Source organism: Petaurus breviceps, unplaced genomic scaffold (assembly GCF_028583685.1).
Source record: "Petaurus breviceps papuanus isolate PSGF00001 unplaced genomic scaffold, PetGlider_PUasm1.0 156, whole genome shotgun sequence".
Lineage (NCBI taxonomy): Eukaryota > Metazoa > Chordata > Mammalia > Diprotodontia > Petauridae > Petaurus > Petaurus breviceps.
In genome coordinates this window covers 11,992,774-12,013,840 of record NW_027185720.1, presented here as the reverse complement: position 1 = coordinate 12,013,840, position 21,067 = coordinate 11,992,774, and the positions used below count along the sequence as shown (strand labels likewise).

Genomic DNA, 21,067 nt, shown 5'->3' with positions numbered 1-21,067 from the left:
CAGTTCATAGTGGATGTATGATTAGTAAAGCAGAGACAAGTCCGTCAGCTTTCATAGCACCAAGTGTGGTCTCTCATGGCTGACCTGAGTCTTGGCCCTTCCCCGTGGTTTGTTTTTTTCTAATTACCATCATCGTGGTCATGTGCCTTACTTACCCTTTTGGTTCTGCTTGCTTTGCTTTTCATCAGTTCATGCAAATTTTCCTGTTTTTCTTTGAGTCTTTGTATTTATCATTCCTTATGACACAGTAATATTTCATTACATTCATGGTTCATTCAACTATTTTGGTACAGCTTTCTCTCCTATAAAATTAAAGGATTGGACTAATGACCTCTCCAGTTCCTTTCAGTTTGAATGTTCAGTTATTATTTATTTCTCTCTCCCACCCAGAACAACCAATCCCTGACTTATCTCCCCCCCCCCCCCCCCATTCCTGTACTTTTTCCTCCTTGGCTGAGTCAGTCCTTCCTCTTTGGATCTTGTCTATTTACTTTTTTCTTCTGTGCTTTTACCCCCAAGATTCTGTAGAAAGATAAATGTGGGGAAAGAACCATGAAGGTTCTTGGTGGTGCTGACACCACCCCCTCCCCTGGATCCTCTCCATTATCATCCTTAGCTGTTGCTTCTCCTTCTGACTTAACAGCTAGAGCTTTAGAAAATATGCTATCACCCCAAAGCTGTGGGCAATCAGTGGATGTTCTGTTACAGGAACGTTTGGCCTCTCTGAAAAGCTCTCCAGTCTCGGTGGGAGATGATGCTTTTATCAGTTCCAGATTTAGCATGCCTGTGTCCCCTTCTGTTAGGATCAGGGCTGCTGGCCTTGTTTCTGAAGTGATACCACTCCTGTTGGAAGGTCTGAACTGGTCAGGAGAATGAACTTTTCCCAATGAGACACAGGGCAGAGACTAAGATGAGCTGGGAGGGAGCTGGGTTTGTGCTCAGGGAGGCTCCTCTCCAAGCCCAAGGATGGTGTCAGTCTTTGGCCAGCTGACTCCTCTGGTACCAGGAATTGCGTGGCCCCTCCTGTCCCAGCCGGGTTTCCTACCCACTAGTTCTTCTGGTCATTTCTGAACCAGGTTTGCCAGGAATTTTAATGCATTTCCTTCTCTTTTCTTACCTTGAACCTCTGCCCTGTTGTTTAATTGTCTTCCCTTTAATGCCTTCCTCCCTGGGAGGGACTCTGTTCTTGGGCCCTCTGCTGATGCTCAGAGCCTCCTGGCTACTGGGGTCCCATTCTGCTGCTAGGTTTCCACTTCCCCAAAGAGCTAGAATTTTCCTTGCCATGGAAACTCTAGGGAGATGTTTGTAGAAGCTGTCAGGTTGAAGTGGGAGGGGGGTTGCTAATGCCCTCACTGCCCAGTTGGGTATGCAATGCAGTTGTCATGTTCTGTCACAGGGGGTGTGGAGCCATCTTTGGTCCACCCCACTACCTGACCTGTGGTTCATTGAGGGCCTGCTCCAATCTGCATCTCTACTCTAGCACCCTGGCCATCCAGCTCTCTTCTCTATCCATTGTATTGTTGAGAACTTATCTGAGCAGAAAAACATCCTCTTGGGGCGGCCAGGTGGCGCAGTGAATAGAGCACCGGCCCTGGAGTCAGAAGGACCTGAGTTCAAGTCCAGCCTCAGACACAACACACACACAAAAAAACCCTAACCATGTGACCTTGGGCAAGTCACTTAACCCCAATTGCCCCTCCAAAAGAAAAAAAAGAGAAGAAAAACATCCTCTCTGCTTCATCTTTCACATGCGTCCTGTCAAACAGCATCCTGAAGGCGCTGATGGACAGCAGTCCTTATTAGTCCTTGTTTTCTCACCGCAAATCAGAGTTTTCCTCTTTGCAGAGCCTTTGGATGTTCCTAGCTCTGCCCTCTGGGGCCCAGCCCAACAGCCTCCAGTCTGCATGATGGCATTTCAGACACAGCCATCACAACCCACCCTCCTTAAATCTTTATTTCCCTAGGCAAAGCAATTGCAGTTTCTCCACCAGCTTCTGGGTGTGCTGATGCTGTCAAACCCCCTTGGGGTCCTCATCACCTTCGCTCTTTTGGGCTTTGTCTGGTCAACGGCAGATTTGAACTGGGTCTTTGCAGCATGACCCTTGCCCATAACATTCCCCACAGACCATATCAGTAAGAAAAGGACGCAGGGCAGGTTTGGCATGATTGGTTCTCTAGGAGGAGGTGCTCCCTCTTCTGAGGGGCTGCTTTCATTTCAGGCACTCACAAATCCATTGCATGCATTTTGGAGGTTTTGTCTGTAATGTAATCCAAGCTTGTCATTAAAAAATTTAGAATCTATTTTTGTTTCTCTATTTGAAAATCTAGGTAGTTTTCGCCATTCTATCCCTTAGGAATCTCTTTTTCATACCATTGATTTGATTTTGGACGACTGTGCGGCTCGCCCATCTTCCCTCCAGCCTGGAGCCTGGGCTTAGGAGGGACATCTAGATTGTTCTTTAACCATCTTCCCACTGACTTATCTGGGTTTCACTGGACTTGAAACTATTTTGAACTTGAAGTTTCCCAGCCTGAAGATCTTTTTCCTTGATGAAAAGCCGTTCTTCATTGTACCCCTGCCCTTGCGTAGCACAGCAGGTCTGGTCCCTTCCATCATCTGTCCCCAGAATAGCTATTTTTAAAAGGCCTTTGGTTGGTCCTCAGCATTTGTGGCCAGCCTCAGCTTGTTGGTGGCTTTAACATTCCCGACATTCTTCTAGGAACATGCCTCTCTTTTGTGTTTGCTGGCTCTTCTTTGTCCTTGCTGCCAGATTCTGCACATCTTCCTGGGCAGCCCTTTTCAGCATCCTTGGTATCCTCGGGCTGCCTTCCTTGGTCGACCTTTAGGTTGGGGGATTGTACCTGTCCTTTCTCTGGACTCTGAGACGAGCCTTCCTGCAGTGCAGGCCACATCAGAAACTCTCGCTTTGCACTCCAAGGTGCCGTGGCCACTTCTTCCTAAGGTTCCTTTAGCAGTGGGTCAGATTGGCAGTTCCAAACCCTCATCGGTTCCTTGTTTCCCTCCTCATCCCTCTTGTCATTACATTTTACAGCGGCCCTTTTCCTGCCACATGGCCCTGGAGCAGTCCCTTGGACTGCTGACTCTTGTAACCAGGGACTTGGGCCTTCTCTTCACACATTCAAGCTGTGGGCCTTTTTGAGACAACAGTACAGGTTGGGAGGGAGAGCTTTCTGATTAGGGCTCCCTGAAACTTGACTCCTGATGCTGCTGACCACTTATATTGTCTGAGGAGAACTTAGGTTTGGGTCTGGGAACTGCCAGGTCAGGCCCTATGTTTCCTGTGTGCTGACTCCCCATGAAGGGGCCCGTGTGAACCTCCAAGATGCCTGAAGCTGGTGCCCTGAAGGGATCTGGAGAAGGAGAGGTCAGCTGTGCGTCTTCTCTACCACCTTAGACTGTGAACTTCTCAGGAACAGAGAAGGCTTCCTGCCTGGCTCTTAGTAGGCCCTTAACAACCCCTTGTTGATGGGCTGCCCCGATTGGGTCAGTTTTGTGTGAAACAATAGATTGAAGTCTTCAGACCCAAGTGGAGTTTTCTCCTTTTATGACAGTAGCCTTAATAGTTCCTTTTGTTCTCATCATACTTTACAGATCTTTTATTTGGACCTGGGTCCTGCTTCATGTCAGCTCTGTGTTATCTCCTCCCAGGCCAGAGAAGCTCACACTGCTATCTGGCCTCTGCTCTGCCTGAGCTGGTAGAGGGGCCTCTGGCTCTTGGAGGGGGCTGCCGTTGAGGTGCTGTGCCCCCAGGCCTTCTTTCAGAGCTCAGATCAACAAGTCAGGCTTGTTGAGTTTGAGGTCATCCAGCCTGAACTGCTCGTGCTCTGATCTCGGTTGGAACTGCCCCAGCCTCCTTTCCAGAGAAGCCTGGTTGTAGAGCCATGGAGGGATGTTCACCATTTGGTATTTGAAGGAGTTAGTCATAGGCAGGGTCTGGGAGTTTGTGCCCCAACCCTCTGTCTGTGCCGTACTCACTTCCTGCTGCAGCTGACGTCATTACTCTGTGCTGGCTTGGCTTGCCTTTTATGGCCATGAATGGCTTCCAGAGCTGCTCTTGCAGAAGTGGGTGATGGGGCCTGGAGGATGTTCCATCCCTTAGTTGTCAGGGAGGCCGACACCTGGGTGTTTATCCCCTCCTCCCCTGCTGAGCACCCTGACTCACCCTGAAGGATGTTACCTCACCTCCATAGGCTCAACACTAAAGTATTTCTGTTAAAACACAGAAGAAATAACACCGCGCCAGGGTATAGAGCTGGTTGTATCAGAGTAGGTACTAGGAGCTTCATCCAAGTTTGGGTCAGAGAAGGAAACCCAAACAGGCACCTCTGTGAAGGCACAAGTGCTTTGGCTTTCTACCTCTATGGAGAATGAAGAGAAGTCTTAGTGGGCAGGGGGGAGGAGCAGGACCACTTTTTTAAGCCCATATTTATTCGTGCCAGGAACTCGTGAGGCCTCAGCACCACATAGGGATGGTAGCTGAAGGCTGTTCTTGCTTCCTCTCCAGTGGGGAGCAACAAGGGCTGTTTGGAGGGAGGCCCTGATGCCCAGAAAACCCATATGAGGGCTTGAACCAAGGCGCAATGATTTTATTTTTGAAGCCTATGGTGGTGGTGTTGTTTGAGAAAGGCAGGTTTGGAAAGATGCTTATTGAGGGTTCAGCATTTGATTAAAAAGCAGCAGTTTGGGATTTGTGTGCTAGGAAGCACAGTTTGATAGAGGGGGTGGAGGCAGGGCCAGCAGAGTTGCTGGCCAGGGTCGGGGTAGGGTGTCTGGGGAGCTTGTGCCCAGTTTGTGGGTGAAGAAAGACATGTAGCATCTTGGATGGAAGTCCATGCCTGGGCCTCATGGCAGTGCTTAACCATGTTTGGGGGCTTCTTTCCACTGGAGTCCCCCAGGAATTCTGGGGGCTGGCCAAGACAAAGGGTAAAGGAAGGAGACAGCTCTCAGAACATGCCCACCGGCTCAGCCTTCCAGACTGTGCAGACTTCCTTCCTTTACTCCTCCCTGCTTCCTTTAGGGCAAATGACCCAGCAGAACCACATGGAAATTTTAGGCCTTTTTCATATCTATTAAAAATCTAACCCCTGGAAAAAAACCAAATCTCTGCTTCACCCTATTACCTGAAAAGAGAACTGCAGCTGCTTAGAGAAAGGGAATTGAAACATGCTTGTGGGATCCCTCCAAATTACAGGCAAAGAAAGTCAAGAGTCAGTGGAACCGGGCCTGAGTGTGAGCAGGTTGGGGTACCAAGATGGGCTGAGAACCCAAGAAGGCCAGGGGAGCACTCTCTTCACCCTTTCCCTCCCCTCCCCTGTCCTCTTTTTCCCTTTCTTTTCTGGAGTGTTAAAGACCTAGTCCACCACCCCAGGCTCAGATGCCAGACCCAGTGGGAGAAGGCTGCTGGGACACAGAATGGGGAGCCTTTGTATAGTTGGTAAAGTACTGTAGCCCCACGGCTTCTCCTCTGGACCCTCGCCTCCTGTTGTCTGCCAGCCCAGCTCCTGACTCCTCCTCATGCAATTAGAAGAATTCCAGCTCTCCCAGAGCCTGGCTCTCAGCAGGGCTGGGAAAGCACTTTCTTTCATGGTAGCAGCCTGCCTGCCTGCAGCTGGGCTTGTCTGTACTCGCAGGTACATTCCTGCAGGCTTCAGGAGGCAGTGACTAAGCAGGCCTGAAACATAGGAGCAGACCCCAGGGAAGCGGGTGGGAGTGGGGCTGGGCCTTTTGGGGTAGCACCCTCCCTCCCCTCCCTGCCCTCACCCTCCCAGACCCTTTTGCTGAATTATCAGTGGACTGAGATTGAAGTGTGATGGTAAGGGGTCCGCTTAGCCCTGGCCTGTTGACTGGACATTAAACCAGGCTTAGAGCTGTGATCATTGGAGAACTGTCTTCATGTCCCGAGGCCATGTGCAAATGAGGCATGAACCACTCTCCAATGTCTTCTCTTACTGCCCAGTGACTCAGAGCCATCCTCAAAGCCATCTGGGCTCTCATTGGTCATTCTAGGAAGTGTGTCCAGTGGAGGCCTCTCCAAGCACCATGATGGTTCCAGCACTACCCATTAGAGACCTAAGCAGAGTGCTTGGGGAGGGAGCTGAGTATGGAGCCCCTAACCATTCCTGCCAGGGACTGGAGGGAGGTCAGAGCCCCATTTAGCATAAAAGGAATGGGGCGTGGAGGTTGAAAGCACAGCGGGCCACAGAAGAGGGGAGGGGGAAGCCCTAGAGTTCCTGACTCATAGAGCAGATTGCTAGGGAAACCTAATGAAAGACTTTCCTTCCCACTAATTTCTCTTTTTTAAACCTGCTCTTAAGCATACAGGCAGGTACTAGATGAAATAATGCCCTCCTCCCTCCTGGCAGTTCCTTTCATAAGGAAGAATGTAAAAGTCCAAGGCTGCAGTCCTCACAGAGTCTCCTCATAAGGCAGGATTGGAGGCAAATTCTAGGCCCCAAAGGTAATAGAAACAGGCTTTGTCCCTATCTTCTTTGGCTGGCACTTAGCTCCAGTCTGCTACTTGGGAGGTACGAGGGGCTGCCTGCTGTCACTGCCACCCTGGAGGGCCCCCCCAGCAGGGCCGTGTGGCCTCACCGGCTGAGGAGCACTCACAGCCTGATTGTGCTTCGTGTTTGGGGACTTCCTTTCCATGGGCTGAACAAAGGGCTTTTGTGCCGAGCGGAAGCTCATTCTCATCTGTCTCACCCCTGTTTCCTTTGTTTCAGATCGAGAAGACCAGTCCATTCTGTGCACGTAAGTGGGGTTTTTTTTTTAATGTCTTGATGCTATGTTCCATGTTTTCTTCCCTGGCCTGGCCTGTATTTGAGGAGGGATGGATTTGTGTGTCATGAAGGAGCATTTATCTCCCTTTCAGAATGTTTTTGATCCCCAGGTTCCTGTTCCCAAGTGACAGGGCCTGGCTTCTATTTCCATTCAGTGCCATCTGACTCCACTATGGGGATGGCCTTTATCTCAAAGTGAGAGATTTAATTTACTTCCCCAAGGAGCTGTAGAGAATGCTCTCGGCTCCAGGCAGAAGTCTCCTCTACCTGGCTACCTGACTCCCCAAGTCACAGCACCACTCCCTCCAAAGAGGAAAGCAATCCTACTCTTCCTGAAAGAGTTAATAATGGTCTAAAACATTTTGTTTTTAGTCCAAGTACGATTTTGAAGGAACTTAAACAAGTTTAAGTCCCTTTGACCCCCCAGCAGCTGCCTGCGATTCATTCCTAAACCATTTGGATATGAAAGCTGCCAAATGACCTGGCCAAGCTGTGGACACAAATTTACTTCTGCCAGGCCTCCTGAGGACCATGGGAAACTCTCTGAGCAGGGATTCCACAAAGCAGTCTTTGGCTATAGCCAGCAATCTGGTCATTAGAGGGCTTGGAATCCCATGGCTGTTGAACAGGGTAAAAAGGCCAGGAGAGGAGATTTATGAGTCTCTGACAGCAGCTGGAACTGAGAATAACCGTGGGGACGACGAGGGGCTTGGAGGTGGGGGCGGGACTTGAGGAGCCTTAGGGCTTGGGGTACTGAGTGCCTGCCGCCATGACCACATATCCATTTTGGTGCTGTTTCCTCCCTGTGCTGAGATGGGCTAAGATCTACGTACAGCTATCTCAGCTCATGTGGGGTGTTTCAGGAGCTCTCCCTGGGAAGCTCTGCCCTCCTGAAAAACCAGAATGAAGTAGGAGCTATAGGCTCGGGCCAGAGTTCAGAATGGGCCAGAGGGGAAGGGACAAAGGGCCCTGCAGAAGTGGCTGCTCCAGAGAAGAGTTTGGAGGGGGGAGGAGGAGCAGAGGCCCTGAGCCATGACTAGGGATGAGCAGAGAAAGAGAAGGGTCAGACAGGGGGAGAGATGAAGGAAGTACGAGAAACTTGGGCAGTGGGGATTGGCCTTAGAATGTCATGGTAGCAGGACCAATAGGAAGGAAATCGGGGGGGAGCCCAGATCTGCCACTCAGACCATTAGTGTGACTGGAGGGAGCCCCAGGGTGGACCAGAAGATCAAACCCAACGATTGCGCCAGCCGTGGAAGAGCCGTGGCAGGGCTGGGGGAGGAGGGAAGCCCTTCCCAGGAGCATCCTGTACACGCTGCAGCCCTTGCTTGCATCTCTTCCTCAGGGGGGAGTCAGGAGCTGGAAAGACGGAAAACACCAAGAAGGTCATTCAGTACCTGGCCTACGTGGCTTCTTCACACAAGACCAAGAAGGACCAGGTGAGTCTCCTCTCTTGCTCTCCTGTGGTTCATGTTGGGCACTTGAGTAGGGAGGGTTACTGATCTCAGGAAATGAAGAGGGTGGGCGGCAGACTGCCCTTGGCACTGGCTGGACCCAGCGTCTTCCCAACACCTCCACGGAGATGCCCTTAGTAAAGGCCTGAGCTGGCCATGCCAGTGGGGAGCACTTTGGAGAAATCCATTCCCACTGAACGCCTGCCCCAGGGAGGGCTTCCTCGTAGCCTGGGCCTGGGTCATGACTTAAAAAGAAGCCAATTTTATTGATGTATTTTGGTTTTATGTCCCACTGTGTTTTTCCCTGCCTCCCTCTTCTAGAGAATCAGCCCTTGTAACAGTTAAATAAAAAGCAAAAACAATTTAGTAAAACTAAGACATCAAAAAAGTCTGAGCTGTTTGCATTTAGGGTGCATTTTGAAGGCTTTGCCAGTGGTCCAGGCCTTGGTAACCTAAGCTGGGGTGTGAATGACTGCAGGATGGGGGGTGGAGGTGGGTTGGGAGGGGGGGTGGTAGAGGTTTTGCTTTAGCTTAACCCTGGCAGCTCTCAGAGATAATCTGGCATGACATGGTGGGCGGGCGGGTCCCACTGAAGAGCTGGTCATCCCCTGTGTCAGGCTGGGGTGCTGGGCAGGCATCAGTTCCAGCTGTGTGCTTCTGAGTCCTGTGCTAATGTCGGTGGGGGCTGTCCCCCCAGGAAAGAGGCCACCTCGACTGTTGTCTTACGTGCATTTTTCCCCCTCCCTTGGTGGATTATGGTCGAACTCGCCAGTCGTGTCCTTGCTAGGTGAGCCGCACGTTTACTGCACGTTTTGCACCAGGAATGCGTGTTCTCCCCATCGTGTGTCCTGATTTTTTCCCCCAATCAGCTTTTCACTCCACACCATATCACCTGCAGCTAGAATGATTCTCATAGATTGGTGCTCACTGTTTGGAGGGGAGGTTGAAGGCTAGAGATTTGTGATTCATAGTGACCTGCTTTTGTGCTCGGGAGTGATTACTGCTAATTGGTCCCAGAGCCTCATCACCCATTACTCAGTGAGCCACGCTCCAGGCCCTCTAACCTGAAACGTGGTCTAGCACAGTGTGCCTGAAATGTCCCTGTTCTGGGGCCTGAGCTCAGTGGGATCGTGTGGGGAGTCACTGGTAGCATCCTTGCCCACTCTGTTGCAAGCCAGATGTGGACAGGACCTGCCCCCTGCCTGGAGGTCACCGTGGCTGCAAGGCAAGCCTGCAGGGAAGTGTCCCTCTGGCTGGGGGCTGGCAGTCAGTCTTAAGCATGACTGTGTGTCTCTCTCTCTTTCACGTGCACTCACATTTCTGTGCCAGTGGTATCCTCGGTAGCTTTCAAGGTGGACTTGGCTCCTCTTGGTACCTGGACCTCTTCGCAGGCCGTGTGCAGCATATCCAGAAGTGGTGTGGAGGGGGGCATTGTCTTTGCATGCAGACCTGGGGTGTGGACACTCTAATGTCTTAATGAGAACAGACTTCTGGGATTGAGCCAAGTGGAACCTTCTAGGTGCCAAGCCCTGCACGACTCTGATGTTTTTTCCATGGGGCGTTAGTGGTTATATTTAGAAGCTCTTAAAGTTTCATTTTTCCCGCCTTCCCCACCCCTCTTTTATTTTCCGTTCCTCACTTTTTAGGAGGTTTATTTTTAAAACTGAGCCATCAGGTTGGGCCTTGGAACTCCAACTATGCTTTTTTTTTTAAAGTTTCTTGTCCCAGTGAAATAAAGTATTTCTTGAATCTCTGTTGTCCTCTGTCTTGTGGGGTGGACGCTGTCCTTGCTGTTGGGTTTGACCCCACATAGACTGCTGCCAGATGGGAGTGTAGAGGAGGCCCCAGTTGGGAATAATTTGTGTGGTTTGAAATAATCAGGGAAAGCTTCCTGGAGGAGAAAGTGGAAGTTTCTGGCCATTCTGTCAGTGGGCTTGGCCACAGTCTAGTCTCTCTCTGGGCCTTCGAGCCCCATTGTCCGTTACTGAGCTCCTTGTTCTTTGGTTGGACAGACCCAGTGTTCGAGCCAGTGGCTCATTTAGTCTTTAAAAGGAAAGATCTGTCTGTCTCTCTGTCTGTACTGATCAGTCTGTCTGTCTGTCTAATCTGTGTTAGCTACTTTCTGTGAACCCAAGGCCCAAATCCCTTCTTTCTTCAAGGAGCTACCCAGGCCCCAGGGGCCCACACAGGACTTTGTCTTTCGCCTTTGTCTGGAGAGGAAGATGTGGCCGAAGGCTTGAACTTGGCCATGCAGAAGGCCTCATCTGGCAGAGGTGGTCACCTTGGCCAAGCAGGCTTTCCTATAAGGCCTACTGGCTGTGCTAATGCCCTCCCGCCATAGTCCATTACCCAGGCACATGCTGGGTCTTTGTAGAAGCTGTGAACATATTCTAAAAAGAGCTCATAATTGTATGTTAGGCATAGTTGATTGCATTTTAAAATCTACAGCATGGTTAATTAAAAATAGATTAAAAAAAAAAAAGAAAACCCAGCAGTTAGTTGTCTTGTTCTTCAGTGTGGTGGTCTCTCTGCCCTTAGAGTGGGAGCTCTGGGGTGTGTGCCTTTCCTTCCTTCCATGTACCCTCCTTAGGGTCCTAGACATGGACCTGGGGGCCTCCTCAGAGCAGGCAGAAGGCCTAGCTGGTCAGGAGAGGCAGAGGCTCCCAGAGCCCACCTCTCCTCAGCAGGAAAAGGAGAGTGAGGTGGCTTAACTGGGGGTGGGGTCAGGTGGCTGGACATGTGGCTGGAAAGCAGGCCTCCTCTCAGACTTCTAAAAGCTGTCGCAGCCAGCCTTCCCAGGCCAGCCCTCCTTCAACAGTGCAAGAGTGCGTGGGAAGCCTGGAAGTTGGCTGTCTCTGCTGGTGCCAGAAACATCCATGTAGCTGTGCTCCTCGTTTGTCCGCTCTGTGGTCTGGCCTGTTGATTGGTTTGTTCTCCATGGGGAAGGTATTACACTTCTTGACCCATTGATAGGAGGGTCCCGTCTCTGTCTGCTCTTTGCATTTCTTGCTGTTTGGGTCCTGTGTACTGGAAGGCTGCATGTAGTCAGGGGAATCCCCGCTGCTGGTCCCATTCTCCATGATGAGCCGAGCCTGGGCTTGGTCTGTCCCTTGTAAATGAGCACAGGCCACTGCCTGGCTCACGCAGATCTCCCAACCCAGTAGGAGGTGGCAGAAGGGGGAACCAAGGCTGCTTGCTCACCCATCACCAGTCTTGTTTTAGGTGAGTCAGCAAGTGGCCAGGCCTGACCCCCAGTGAGGGGAAGTCTCTGACTGTCAAAGGTGGCAGAACCCTGGAGGAGAAGTAAAGAGACCAGCGTCCTTCATGCTGACCCTGCCCCTTAGTAGAGTGGCCCTGTGACCTCTATTAGGTGTCAGATGGGGACGGTGCCTGGCCTGCTGGTCTGCCTGCCTCACGGGGTTGGTGTGAGGACAGAGGTGGCACTGGAGCCTAGGTTCCTTATTTCTTAGGTGGGGATGATGGGCGTGCTGTTACCTCTAACTAGCATTCTTGGTCATGGATGGGAAAGTCCATGACAAAATGGCTGGGGCAGTTAGTCTTACTACCCTGTTGTCGATGCTGGCTAGAGTCCCATGTGCCACGTGTCCAGAGCTTGCCTGCCAGGAGACAGCACAGGCTGGCTTGGAGGTGCCCGTCATGTATTGTCTCTTACTACCTGCATGACCTTGGGCAAGTCACGAACACCTCTGGACCTGAGTTTTTCTCCTGCAAAAAGAGGGGATTGAACTAGATTCCCTCCCCCTGCTCCCCCCACTTCTCTGTAGCCTGTGGCCCTCAGGACAGGTAGGAAATGCTGTCAGCATCATTCTCAGTCTGAAGGTGAAGAGTCTTGGTCTGAGCTTCAGTGATGAGCCAGGAGCCCCCTGCAGGCAAGGTGTAGCCAAGGGACCTTAGAACTAGGAGGGAGCTACCCCATCAGGGGCCAGAGAGGGCGGGCTGGCCAGGCTTGGCGCCAGCCACCGGACTGGTGACCTGACCTGCAGCAAGGCATTCCCCTCCCGAGCTGTCGTCTCCTCGTTTTTTCAGTGAGTCGATTGTTCCAGGGGCCATCCAGCAATGCCCCTGGTGGTACGCCTTGTCCTTCTGGGGCCAGGGCTCCCAGGAAGACCAGGGGCTGTGCACAGGCCACGGAAGGCAAATCAGCAGGAAGTGTCTGCCCTGGTTCTGGGGCCATTGACCGAGCCTTATCACTGAGTGCCCCTGTTGCTCTGGCTTGTTTCACAGGGGGAGCTGGAGCGGCAGCTGCTGCAGGCCAACCCCATCCTGGAGGCCTTTGGGAATGCCAAGACTGTGAAGAATGACAACTCTTCCCGATTTGTGAGTTGTTCCTGCCCTGTCCCAACAGCTTCCTTCAGGACTCAGCCCTGCTCCTGCGCCCACTGCCTTCCCCTCTTCTCAGGGCAGTAGCTGGTTTTGCCCTGCCTTGTATCCCCCTCCCACACTTAGTATATAGCTTGGTTTGCTGGAACCAGCTATGTCTGTTCTTTCCTATTCAGTCAAAGGTCCTGGCCTCTGGGTGCTTTCAGATTGGGTATTGCCTTCTGGGAGGGGAGGATTGCCCTGCTTTAATATCTACTAAGTGTAGTTCTGATACTTAGCCCCACTTCCCTGATGAACTGGGCTAGGTCTGCTGGCCTCTTATGTCCACAAAAAACTCATTTCTAAGAGGAGATGGCAGTAAGAGGCCTTCAAGGGCAGGGCATGGAGGAAGTTGTGCATCTCTTAACTTTGGCCCATGGCTGAGGAGCCAGGTGAACTGGCCCCATTTCCTGGCCCTTAGTATGACCCTAGTGCCTGCTGAAGAAGGATAGAGCTGTGCCCAACCCTTCAGAAGTGCTGGCACATGAGCTAGGCCCATAGATGAATGAACTCTCCCAGCTCGGGCGAGATGACCAGAGCACAGGGACATGGGTCCACCTCTCTGATTTCTTTCTTTCTCTCTCCTCAGGGCAAGTTCATTCGAATCAACTTTGATGTCAATGGTTACATTGTGGGAGCCAACATTGAGACTTGTATCCTTGCTGCTGACCCATTCACAGGTTCTAAGATGGAACAGGAAGAGCGCCTGGCTTGGCTTGGGGCTCAGGAGAGGACTTGGCTGTTTAAGCCAGCTTCTCCATTCCTGGAGGGTGGCTCCGCTCTGGGGTTGGGACCCTACCCAATACCAAGTCGCCAACATGAGGTTTTTATCAAACTCTTCACCAAGATCGCCGAGGGACATGGTTCTTTCCTTCTTTTGCTTTGTCTTGTCTCTCTGTGGTTGGGTTGTTTGGGTTTTAGGACTATAGTTATCCTTTCATATCATGACTTTCCCCATTGCAGTCTTGTTATATCACAGGTTGGCATAAGAAGTTAAATGGGGATTTGGGGGGAATTTTGTGGAAGTTGCAGACAAAATGTGAAGGCCAGAAGATGACAGAGAAAAAGTTTAGAAACTCAGAAATGCATGAAATATATGTGTGGTATTGTATACTATCACCATATTTTATATTTCTTTTTCTTTTTTTTTTTGGAGGGGAAAAGGTAGGGCAATTGGGGTTAAGTGATTTGCCCAAGGTCACACAGCTAGTTTTTTTTTGTGTTAAGTGTCTGAGGTCAGATTTGAACTCAAGTCCTCCTGATTCCAGGGCCGGTGCTCTATTCACTGCGCTACCTAGCCGCCCTGACATATTTTATATTCTAATGCCATAAATATACAGTTTCTTTTCTAAAGTTAAATAATAAGGTAAAGGTTGTGAAAAGAATGTGAAAGCCAGAAGATGCCTAATATTTTAACTTAACATTGACCTGCGTATAGCCTATGACCAAATGCTTAACCCAGATCTTACAGTATGGTACTGTAAACATTCCCACAAAAGAAAAAGAAAAAAATCAGACTTGTTCTGTGGTATGGAGAGAGGGCCATCAAATTATTGATGGATTTTCCAGATTGTGGGGATACCGTGCTCCTAATCCCTGCCATGGGGAAGGGATAGCTACAGAGTCTGGTAGAGTGAGGATGGTGGGATTCTGAGTTGGGATCTTCATTGCAGGAAAGCATTTCCTGCACGTGCTGGCTACGAGCTGACCTCAGGTTTGGCCACCATATTGATTTCAGAACTCAAATGAGGGTTATTTTGAAACACTTTCCCTTTTTCACTAAGGGCATTATAATTCCATAATTCTTTTTTGTGCCTGGCCCCTTAAATTACTCAAGATACTGCTGTGAAGTAAACACAAAGACCTCTTAGATCTCTCAATAGATTGGATCCTAGGTGGTTTGTTTTGACTTTTCTACATAACTTTTTGCCTAATGAGGTTCTTGGTCTTTCCATTGGGAATTTTTCTTCCCTTTTCATTGCATTTTATCCAGAATAGCTCCTTGACGTTTTCAAAGATCTTTTGGAGAAATCACGGGCCATCCGTCAAGCCAAGGAGGAACGGACCTTCCATATCTTCTACTACCTGCTGTCTGGGGCTGGAGAACACTTAAAGAGTGAGTTATTGGGAGATACAAAGAGTCCAAACCTTGTGTGTAGAGCCAGGAACCAGTGAAGGCAGGAGAGGCAACCACCAAGGCCCAACCCAGGCGATTGCTTTAATATTTTCAGAAGTGCATGTTTATTAATGCTAAAACAATCCGATCTTCATAACATGTATGTAAAATCATATGTGACAGTCCACATGGAAGCTGGAAGTTGTCAGGTGTTGTCTTGGGTGCCTTGGCTTGTCTCAGCTTGGCCGGCACGCAGACTTTCCTCTGTGCTCCAAGCCCCTGCTTCATTGACCCTGGGAGTTAGGCAGGGCGGGCAGTCTCTCCATTATCTTTTTTTTTTGCCATCTCAGCAACTTGTCTTCCGTTTCTGGGTCTATATTTGTTCATAGGCTAATGCCATAATAACTCATATTTACATAGTGACCTCTGTGTATCAAGCATCCTGCCACTAGTGGGTGTGGGGATTGAGCAGAATGGAGACGAGGCCTCTCACTGGGTGAGGCCCATGGCCTAATTCTGCCTCAGAGTTTAAAACGGTTCTTCCCAGTCTTTTGGTCCTGCTTCCTCCTTGCTGAAGTGAGGGCACGGATGAAGTGCTCTCCAGCATTGCCCCTTGCAGCCCCCGATCCATGTCCTCCCGAGATTCAGGGATTTTTGCCTTTGCAGCCGACCTGCTGTTAGAGCCATACAACAAGTATCGATTCCTGTCCAATGGGCACGTCACCATCCCCGGCCAGCAGGACAAGGACATGTTCCAGGAGACCATGGAGGCCATGAGGATCATGAGCATTCCTGAGGAGGAGCAAATGGGTACGGCCACGGGGGAGCGGGAGGGGGACAAGGTCTTTTAAGAGGAAGAGACCGGGTCTGGCTTGCTGCCATTGTTCCTGTCTTGGGCCAGCATCAGCAGGGAAGGGCGGGGTTGGCGGCCCATGTGGTAGGACTGTCTTCCTTTCCCTCTCCTCCCACCTCTGCCCCTCTCTTGGAAATGTCACTGTAGTCCATGGCTCTGTTCCAACTACTCCCCACCTCCCTAGAGACTGGCTTTGAGGAAACTGGAGAATTTGGTGTCTTTCAGTTGAGTTGAATAGAAAGGAGGATCCCTGAGCTGCTGATTTACTCAGCAGCTGATTTCAGAATGGAAAACATTGTCTTTTAAGAACTTTGTGGCCCAGGTCTGCCTCCATCATAAGGAAATGTAGAGGATTGTAAACTTTGGGGTGCCTTGGGCAGTCTCCGTCTGGCTCAGAGGAGGACGCTTCTGCCTTTCATCAGGCTTTGGAACCTTAGTTCCCCGGTTCTCTTTATTTCAGTTGAGACGATGAGAAGGGAGCTGTTTATCCCAATTTGGTTCTACTTCTATTCAGTGGAAAGATTTAAAAAAAACAACCTCTCCATGTGCTCCAGGATTCCCAGCAGTTAGATAGGGGAGAAAAGACATGCATAGCCTCCTCAGAGAAGAGGGCTCCTGTTCTAAGGGCAGGGCACATAGACATGTGATTGTGAAATCTGAAGAAGAGGGAGATCACTTGACCTGGAGCCTGGAAGTTGGGCTTCCTGGGGGAGGTAGGTCACCCAAGCAAGGGGAGCAGGATAGGGGTGGGGAGGTCAGGTTATGGAGCACCCACTCCTCTGTTTACTTGTGCTCTGACAGCCGTGGCAGTGAAGAGGAATCCAGGACTGGCCTGACAGGGCCACCCTGTGCTCTAATGACTGTGGCGGCTCAGCCGGCCTAAACTTGGCCTTTGCGTCCCTCTCCACAGGCTTGTTGAAAGTGATTTCAGGGGTCCTTCAGCTCGGCAATATCGCCTTCAAGAAGGAACGCAACACTGACCAGGCCTCTATGCCAGACAATACAGGTACAGTGCCACTTGGGTGACCCCACCATAGTGCAGCCCGTGACCATCCTGCCTGTCTCCAGCTAGCTGAGCGGCAGAATTTTTGTTGGACTTACTTGGGAGGAGAAAGTTTCTTAAACACAAGAGACTATGAATAGAAAAAGGGGCATAGTCCTTGCCCTCCAGAAGCTCCGTGTGATTGGTAGAGACCACACAAGAAAAATGTACAGACTAGAAAGGCCTTGCACAGTGGACAGTAATGGCAGGGTACCTAGGAGGCAGGATGGGGGAGAGGGAATTTAGGGCCCAAAGGGCAGGGGACGAGCCTGAGGGGCATTGGCATAGTGGGTAGGAGAGCCTGCTGGGCCTCTAGCTTGTCGCAAGCAATAAAGTTGCTGACTCCTTCTAGCCCTAAGCCTTTGTAAGCATTTAAGTGCCTTGGAAAGGCTATGGCCAAGGAGAAAGGCTGCCCCTAGAGGCTGTGGGCCTTACTGCTCCAGCTGTAGGCTGGCCTGTGATAGAGAGAGGAGAGGGCAAGGGGACCTCTAACATTGGGTGAACTTACTTTTAGCCTTTCCCACTTTGTACAGAGCTTTAGGATCGGTACCTGAAGGGATGTCTGTCTGCATCTCTCTGGTTTTCAGAGGGTGTGATGGGCACTTTAATGTTGAAAGGCTTGTGGCCCAGTGGGTGGGCGGGCACTACTGGACAGGGGCCCTCTGACCTGGCCTCGTGCAGAGGGCCAAGGCACTGCCCTGATCTTCCTGAGGGTTTAACTTTCTCTCTTCTTGGATTGATCCTGGGTGCCTGAATGCCTACAGCTGCCCAGAAAGTCTCCCACCTTCTGGGGATCAATGTGACTGATTTCACTCGAGGGATCCTCACGCCTCGCATCAAGGTTGGACGGGATTATGTCCAGAAAGCCCAGACCAAAGAACAGGTACGTCCTTCAGTCACGCCGACTGTCTCGTGGCAAATGCTTAAAAAGAGTTTGATTTTTATTGGTGTCTTTTGTTTTCACATCTACTCCTGTCACCAGTCATATTCCCCATCCCAGAGAGACTCACAAACAATAAAAAGAGAGGGGGGATATCCGCCTAATTGATCCATACACTGAGAAAGTCCAAAAAATCGATGCAGTGTCCCACGTCCACATGTCCCAGCTCCCAGGGGAGGTGGTTCTTAATGGACAGGCTGGGAAAATGGATCTATTTTCTGATGGGGGGGAGTAAGAGGGAGTCGGGAGGGCCCCATCCCTTTAAGCTGACTCAGTAGGGGGCCATTTCTATCACTGTGTGTGTGTGTGTGTGTGTGTGTGTGTCTGTGTGTGTGTATGAGTGTGTGTGAGTTGTCTTTCTCCCACAGCACCACACCACCCTCATCATAGACCACTCATTTCTGCTCTGGGGTGCCCAGATTGCTGACCAGGGTTGATTTGTCTCCCTTAGTTTTACTGGTGACATTACTGTAACTGTGAGATGAGCAAGACTTGAGGGTCTTCCATTGGGTCACTGAGTAGATCAGAGCTCACACTCACACTCTCACTCTCACCCTCACACTCACACTCACCCTCACACTCTCACTCACACTCACTCTCACTCACCCTCACCCTCATACTCTCACTCACACTCACACTCACTCTCACTCACACTCACTCTCTCACTATCTCTTACCCTAACATACTCTCACACACTCACACCCACTCCCATTCTCAAGACATGCTGTTAGATTCATGGTGGTTGGGGCCACAGCTGCCAGGGAAGCTCCTCATTCACTTTTTCCGTGGCCTTCCCGCTTCCCTGCCCTTACAGGCTGACTTTGCCATTGAGGCTTTGGCTAAAGCTACGTATGAGCGGATGTTCCGCTGGCTCGTGATGCGCATCAACAAGGCCCTGGACAAGACCAAGAGGCAGGGGGCCTCCTTCATCGGCATCCTGGACATCGCCGGCTTTGAGATCTTTGATGTGAGCCTCTCCCCCATTGTTGGCAGCGGCTCCTGGCAGCCCGGGCGTGGGCCGGACCCTGCCGTGCCCGGTGTCCTCGCTGCAGGGCTGGGCCTCATCCCCGGGGTGGCGGGTGCTTGCTCCTAAGGACTAGCCTCACCCACCCTCTGGCCTCTTTGCAGCTGAACTCGTTCGAGCAGCTGTGCATCAACTACACCAACGAGAAGCTGCAGCAGCTCTTCAACCACACCATGTTCATCCTGGAGCAGGAGGAGTATCAGCGTGAGGGCATTGAGTGGAACTTCATTGACTTTGGCCTGGACCTGCAGCCCTGCATCGACCTCATCGAGAAGCCTGTGAGTGCCGCCCCTGGCCCCTCTCCCCTGTGTTCTCTGGCCGGGATCACTGGGAGACCTGAGGAGCCTTCATGCGGCCCGCGTGCTGCCAGGCCAGCTCAGTTAACCTTTCCCCATCTGTGGGATGGGGGCGTGTGGCCCGCCAGATGGCAAGTGTCCTACATTCAGCACGAGGCTCCTGATTGTCTGATCCCCGGGCCTAGGGCTGAGCAGCTTATGTGCTCATCTGATAGGTCTGAGCCAGCAGGCATGGGCCTGCACGGAGGCCAGTCAGCCGGCCTGGGCATGGGTTTGCAAAGGGGAGAGCCTGGAGAGCCTGGATGCTCTGGAAGCAGGCAGAAGTCTGCTTCCACCACCCCATTGCGGAGCACAGCGTATTTCTCCATGTGATGGGCGTGCCCTCTTATAACAAAGCTCTCTCCACTAATTTCTTTTTTTTTTAAAGCAATCGGGGTTAAGAAACTTGCTCAAGGTTACACGGCCAGTTATTTCTGGGTGTGGTGCTGAGTATCTGAGCCCGGATTTGATCCCCAGGTCATCCCGACACTGGAGCCGGTGCTCTTACTCGCTGAGCCACCCGGCCGCCCCCTGTCTCTCCACTAATTTCTGATGGAAAGATCTTCCTTGATAGAGTCTGGAGCAGGGCTGGGGAAGCTGCGGCCTCCAGGCCACATGTGGGCCGTGCGGTCCTTGGACACAGCCCCTTTTATTGAGGGGATCCTGGTTGGAGTCCTTAGACTTGGCAAGCCTCCTGCTGACATTGCTGTGCACTGCACAGATTTGTAATGGGCAGTAGTAGTACTCCTGTGCAGAGGAGTAAACTGGGCCTCTTAGGAGTTGAGTCACTTCCCTCTGGATGAGTAAATGTCTGGGATTTGAAGCATGTCCCATGACTCCAGGCTAGGGCTCTGTCCATTGCACCCCCACCTGTGGGGTTGTATCAACCTTAAAATTCCTGGTTACCTCTTGCATGCATGTATAGTCTCGATTTGCATCCTTTTCTGGAGTACTGAGCAGGGTTGTTCTGATCTGGAACATAGACCTCATTTTCTCTCCTTCAGTAAAACATGAGTTAACTTGGATCATTTAAGAAATTTAATTTTCCATTAATGGAACCTTTTGATTCTCAGTCAAATCCAGATTCCATTGTTTTAAAGGTTTCAGTTGGCTGAGAATTTATGGTATAAGACTGCGTTGTCAGGGTGGTGTGGACAGTTGGCTTCTCCCCCTTCAGAGCCTGAATCCTTTGTCCTGTTCTCTGTGCTCCCTTCAGGCGGGCCCCCCTGGCATTTTGGCCCTTTTAGATGAAGAATGCTGGTTCCCCAAAGCCACAGACAAAAGTTTTGTAGAGAAAGTGGTGCAGGAACAGGGCACGCACCCGAAGTTCCAGAAGCCCAAGCAGCTGAAAGACAAAGCTGACTTCTGTATCATTCACTATGCTGGCAAGGTAAGGAGCAGCCTGACTCCCTCTCTGGAAGGCTGTGGAGAGGTAATGGAAGGGTCATCTAAGGTCCGAGGGGACCAAGCCAGCCTCTGGCAGCAGGCTTCTCGAAGGGATCTTGGTGCTTGGTCCAAGCTGACTTGACTGGCATATGATGCCTCCTGTGCTCTCCTGCCCAGTCCCACCTTATTTGAGAAGATCCATCCATCAGGACTAAATCTGACCATTTATACATGTCCTGAGAAATGTTGCCTCCATGGGAAATCTTTTCCCAAGGTATTTTGGTATGGGCATTTCTGCGGAATACACCCATTCTGTTCACAGGACGTGATCACATACTGAAGTCCTGCTGGGCACGGGCTCATTCCCGATTTCTGCAGACCCGCATTGCCCTGGGCACGCACAGGGTCTTTCTGGCCGGGTCACATCCATCCCCAGGCTGCCCAGTTCTTGTGATAACCAAGGACCCTTCCTCTTTCAGGTTGACTATAAAGCTGATGAATGGCTGATGAAAAACATGGACCCCCTGAATGACAATATCGCCACGCTTCTCCATCAGTCCTCAGATAAATTTGTCTCCGAGCTCTGGAAAGATGGTACGCCCTTGGCCCTCTGGATTGTTATTTCTGTGAGCTCTGGTCTCCTCTCTTTGTAGGCAGAGCCCCCAGATGAAGTCTGCTGCTCAGCCTCTCCACCCCCACCCCCACACACCTCTGCCAGGTAGCTTCTGATGTCGGT

At 51.1% G+C, this 21,067-nt stretch overlaps 1 protein-coding gene across 1 annotated transcript in view; it reads left to right on the top strand.

Annotated features, from left to right (window-relative positions):
• Nucleotides 1-21,067, top strand: part of MYH9 (myosin heavy chain 9) — a 78,083-nt gene that overhangs the window by 39,889 nt on the left and 17,127 nt on the right. Inside the window, exons 4-15 of the mRNA XM_069082063.1 lie at nucleotides 6,745-6,772; nucleotides 8,147-8,240; nucleotides 12,501-12,593; nucleotides 13,225-13,288; nucleotides 14,653-14,751; nucleotides 15,418-15,561; nucleotides 16,515-16,610; nucleotides 17,411-17,529; nucleotides 18,401-18,553; nucleotides 18,715-18,888; nucleotides 20,162-20,335; nucleotides 20,811-20,925. Of these exons, the coding sequence (XP_068938164.1) occupies nucleotides 6,745-6,772; nucleotides 8,147-8,240; nucleotides 12,501-12,593; nucleotides 13,225-13,288; nucleotides 14,653-14,751; nucleotides 15,418-15,561; nucleotides 16,515-16,610; nucleotides 17,411-17,529; nucleotides 18,401-18,553; nucleotides 18,715-18,888; nucleotides 20,162-20,335; nucleotides 20,811-20,925 (1,353 nt within the window). The remainder of the gene's footprint in view (nucleotides 1-6,744; nucleotides 6,773-8,146; nucleotides 8,241-12,500; nucleotides 12,594-13,224; nucleotides 13,289-14,652; nucleotides 14,752-15,417; nucleotides 15,562-16,514; nucleotides 16,611-17,410; nucleotides 17,530-18,400; nucleotides 18,554-18,714; nucleotides 18,889-20,161; nucleotides 20,336-20,810; nucleotides 20,926-21,067) is intronic.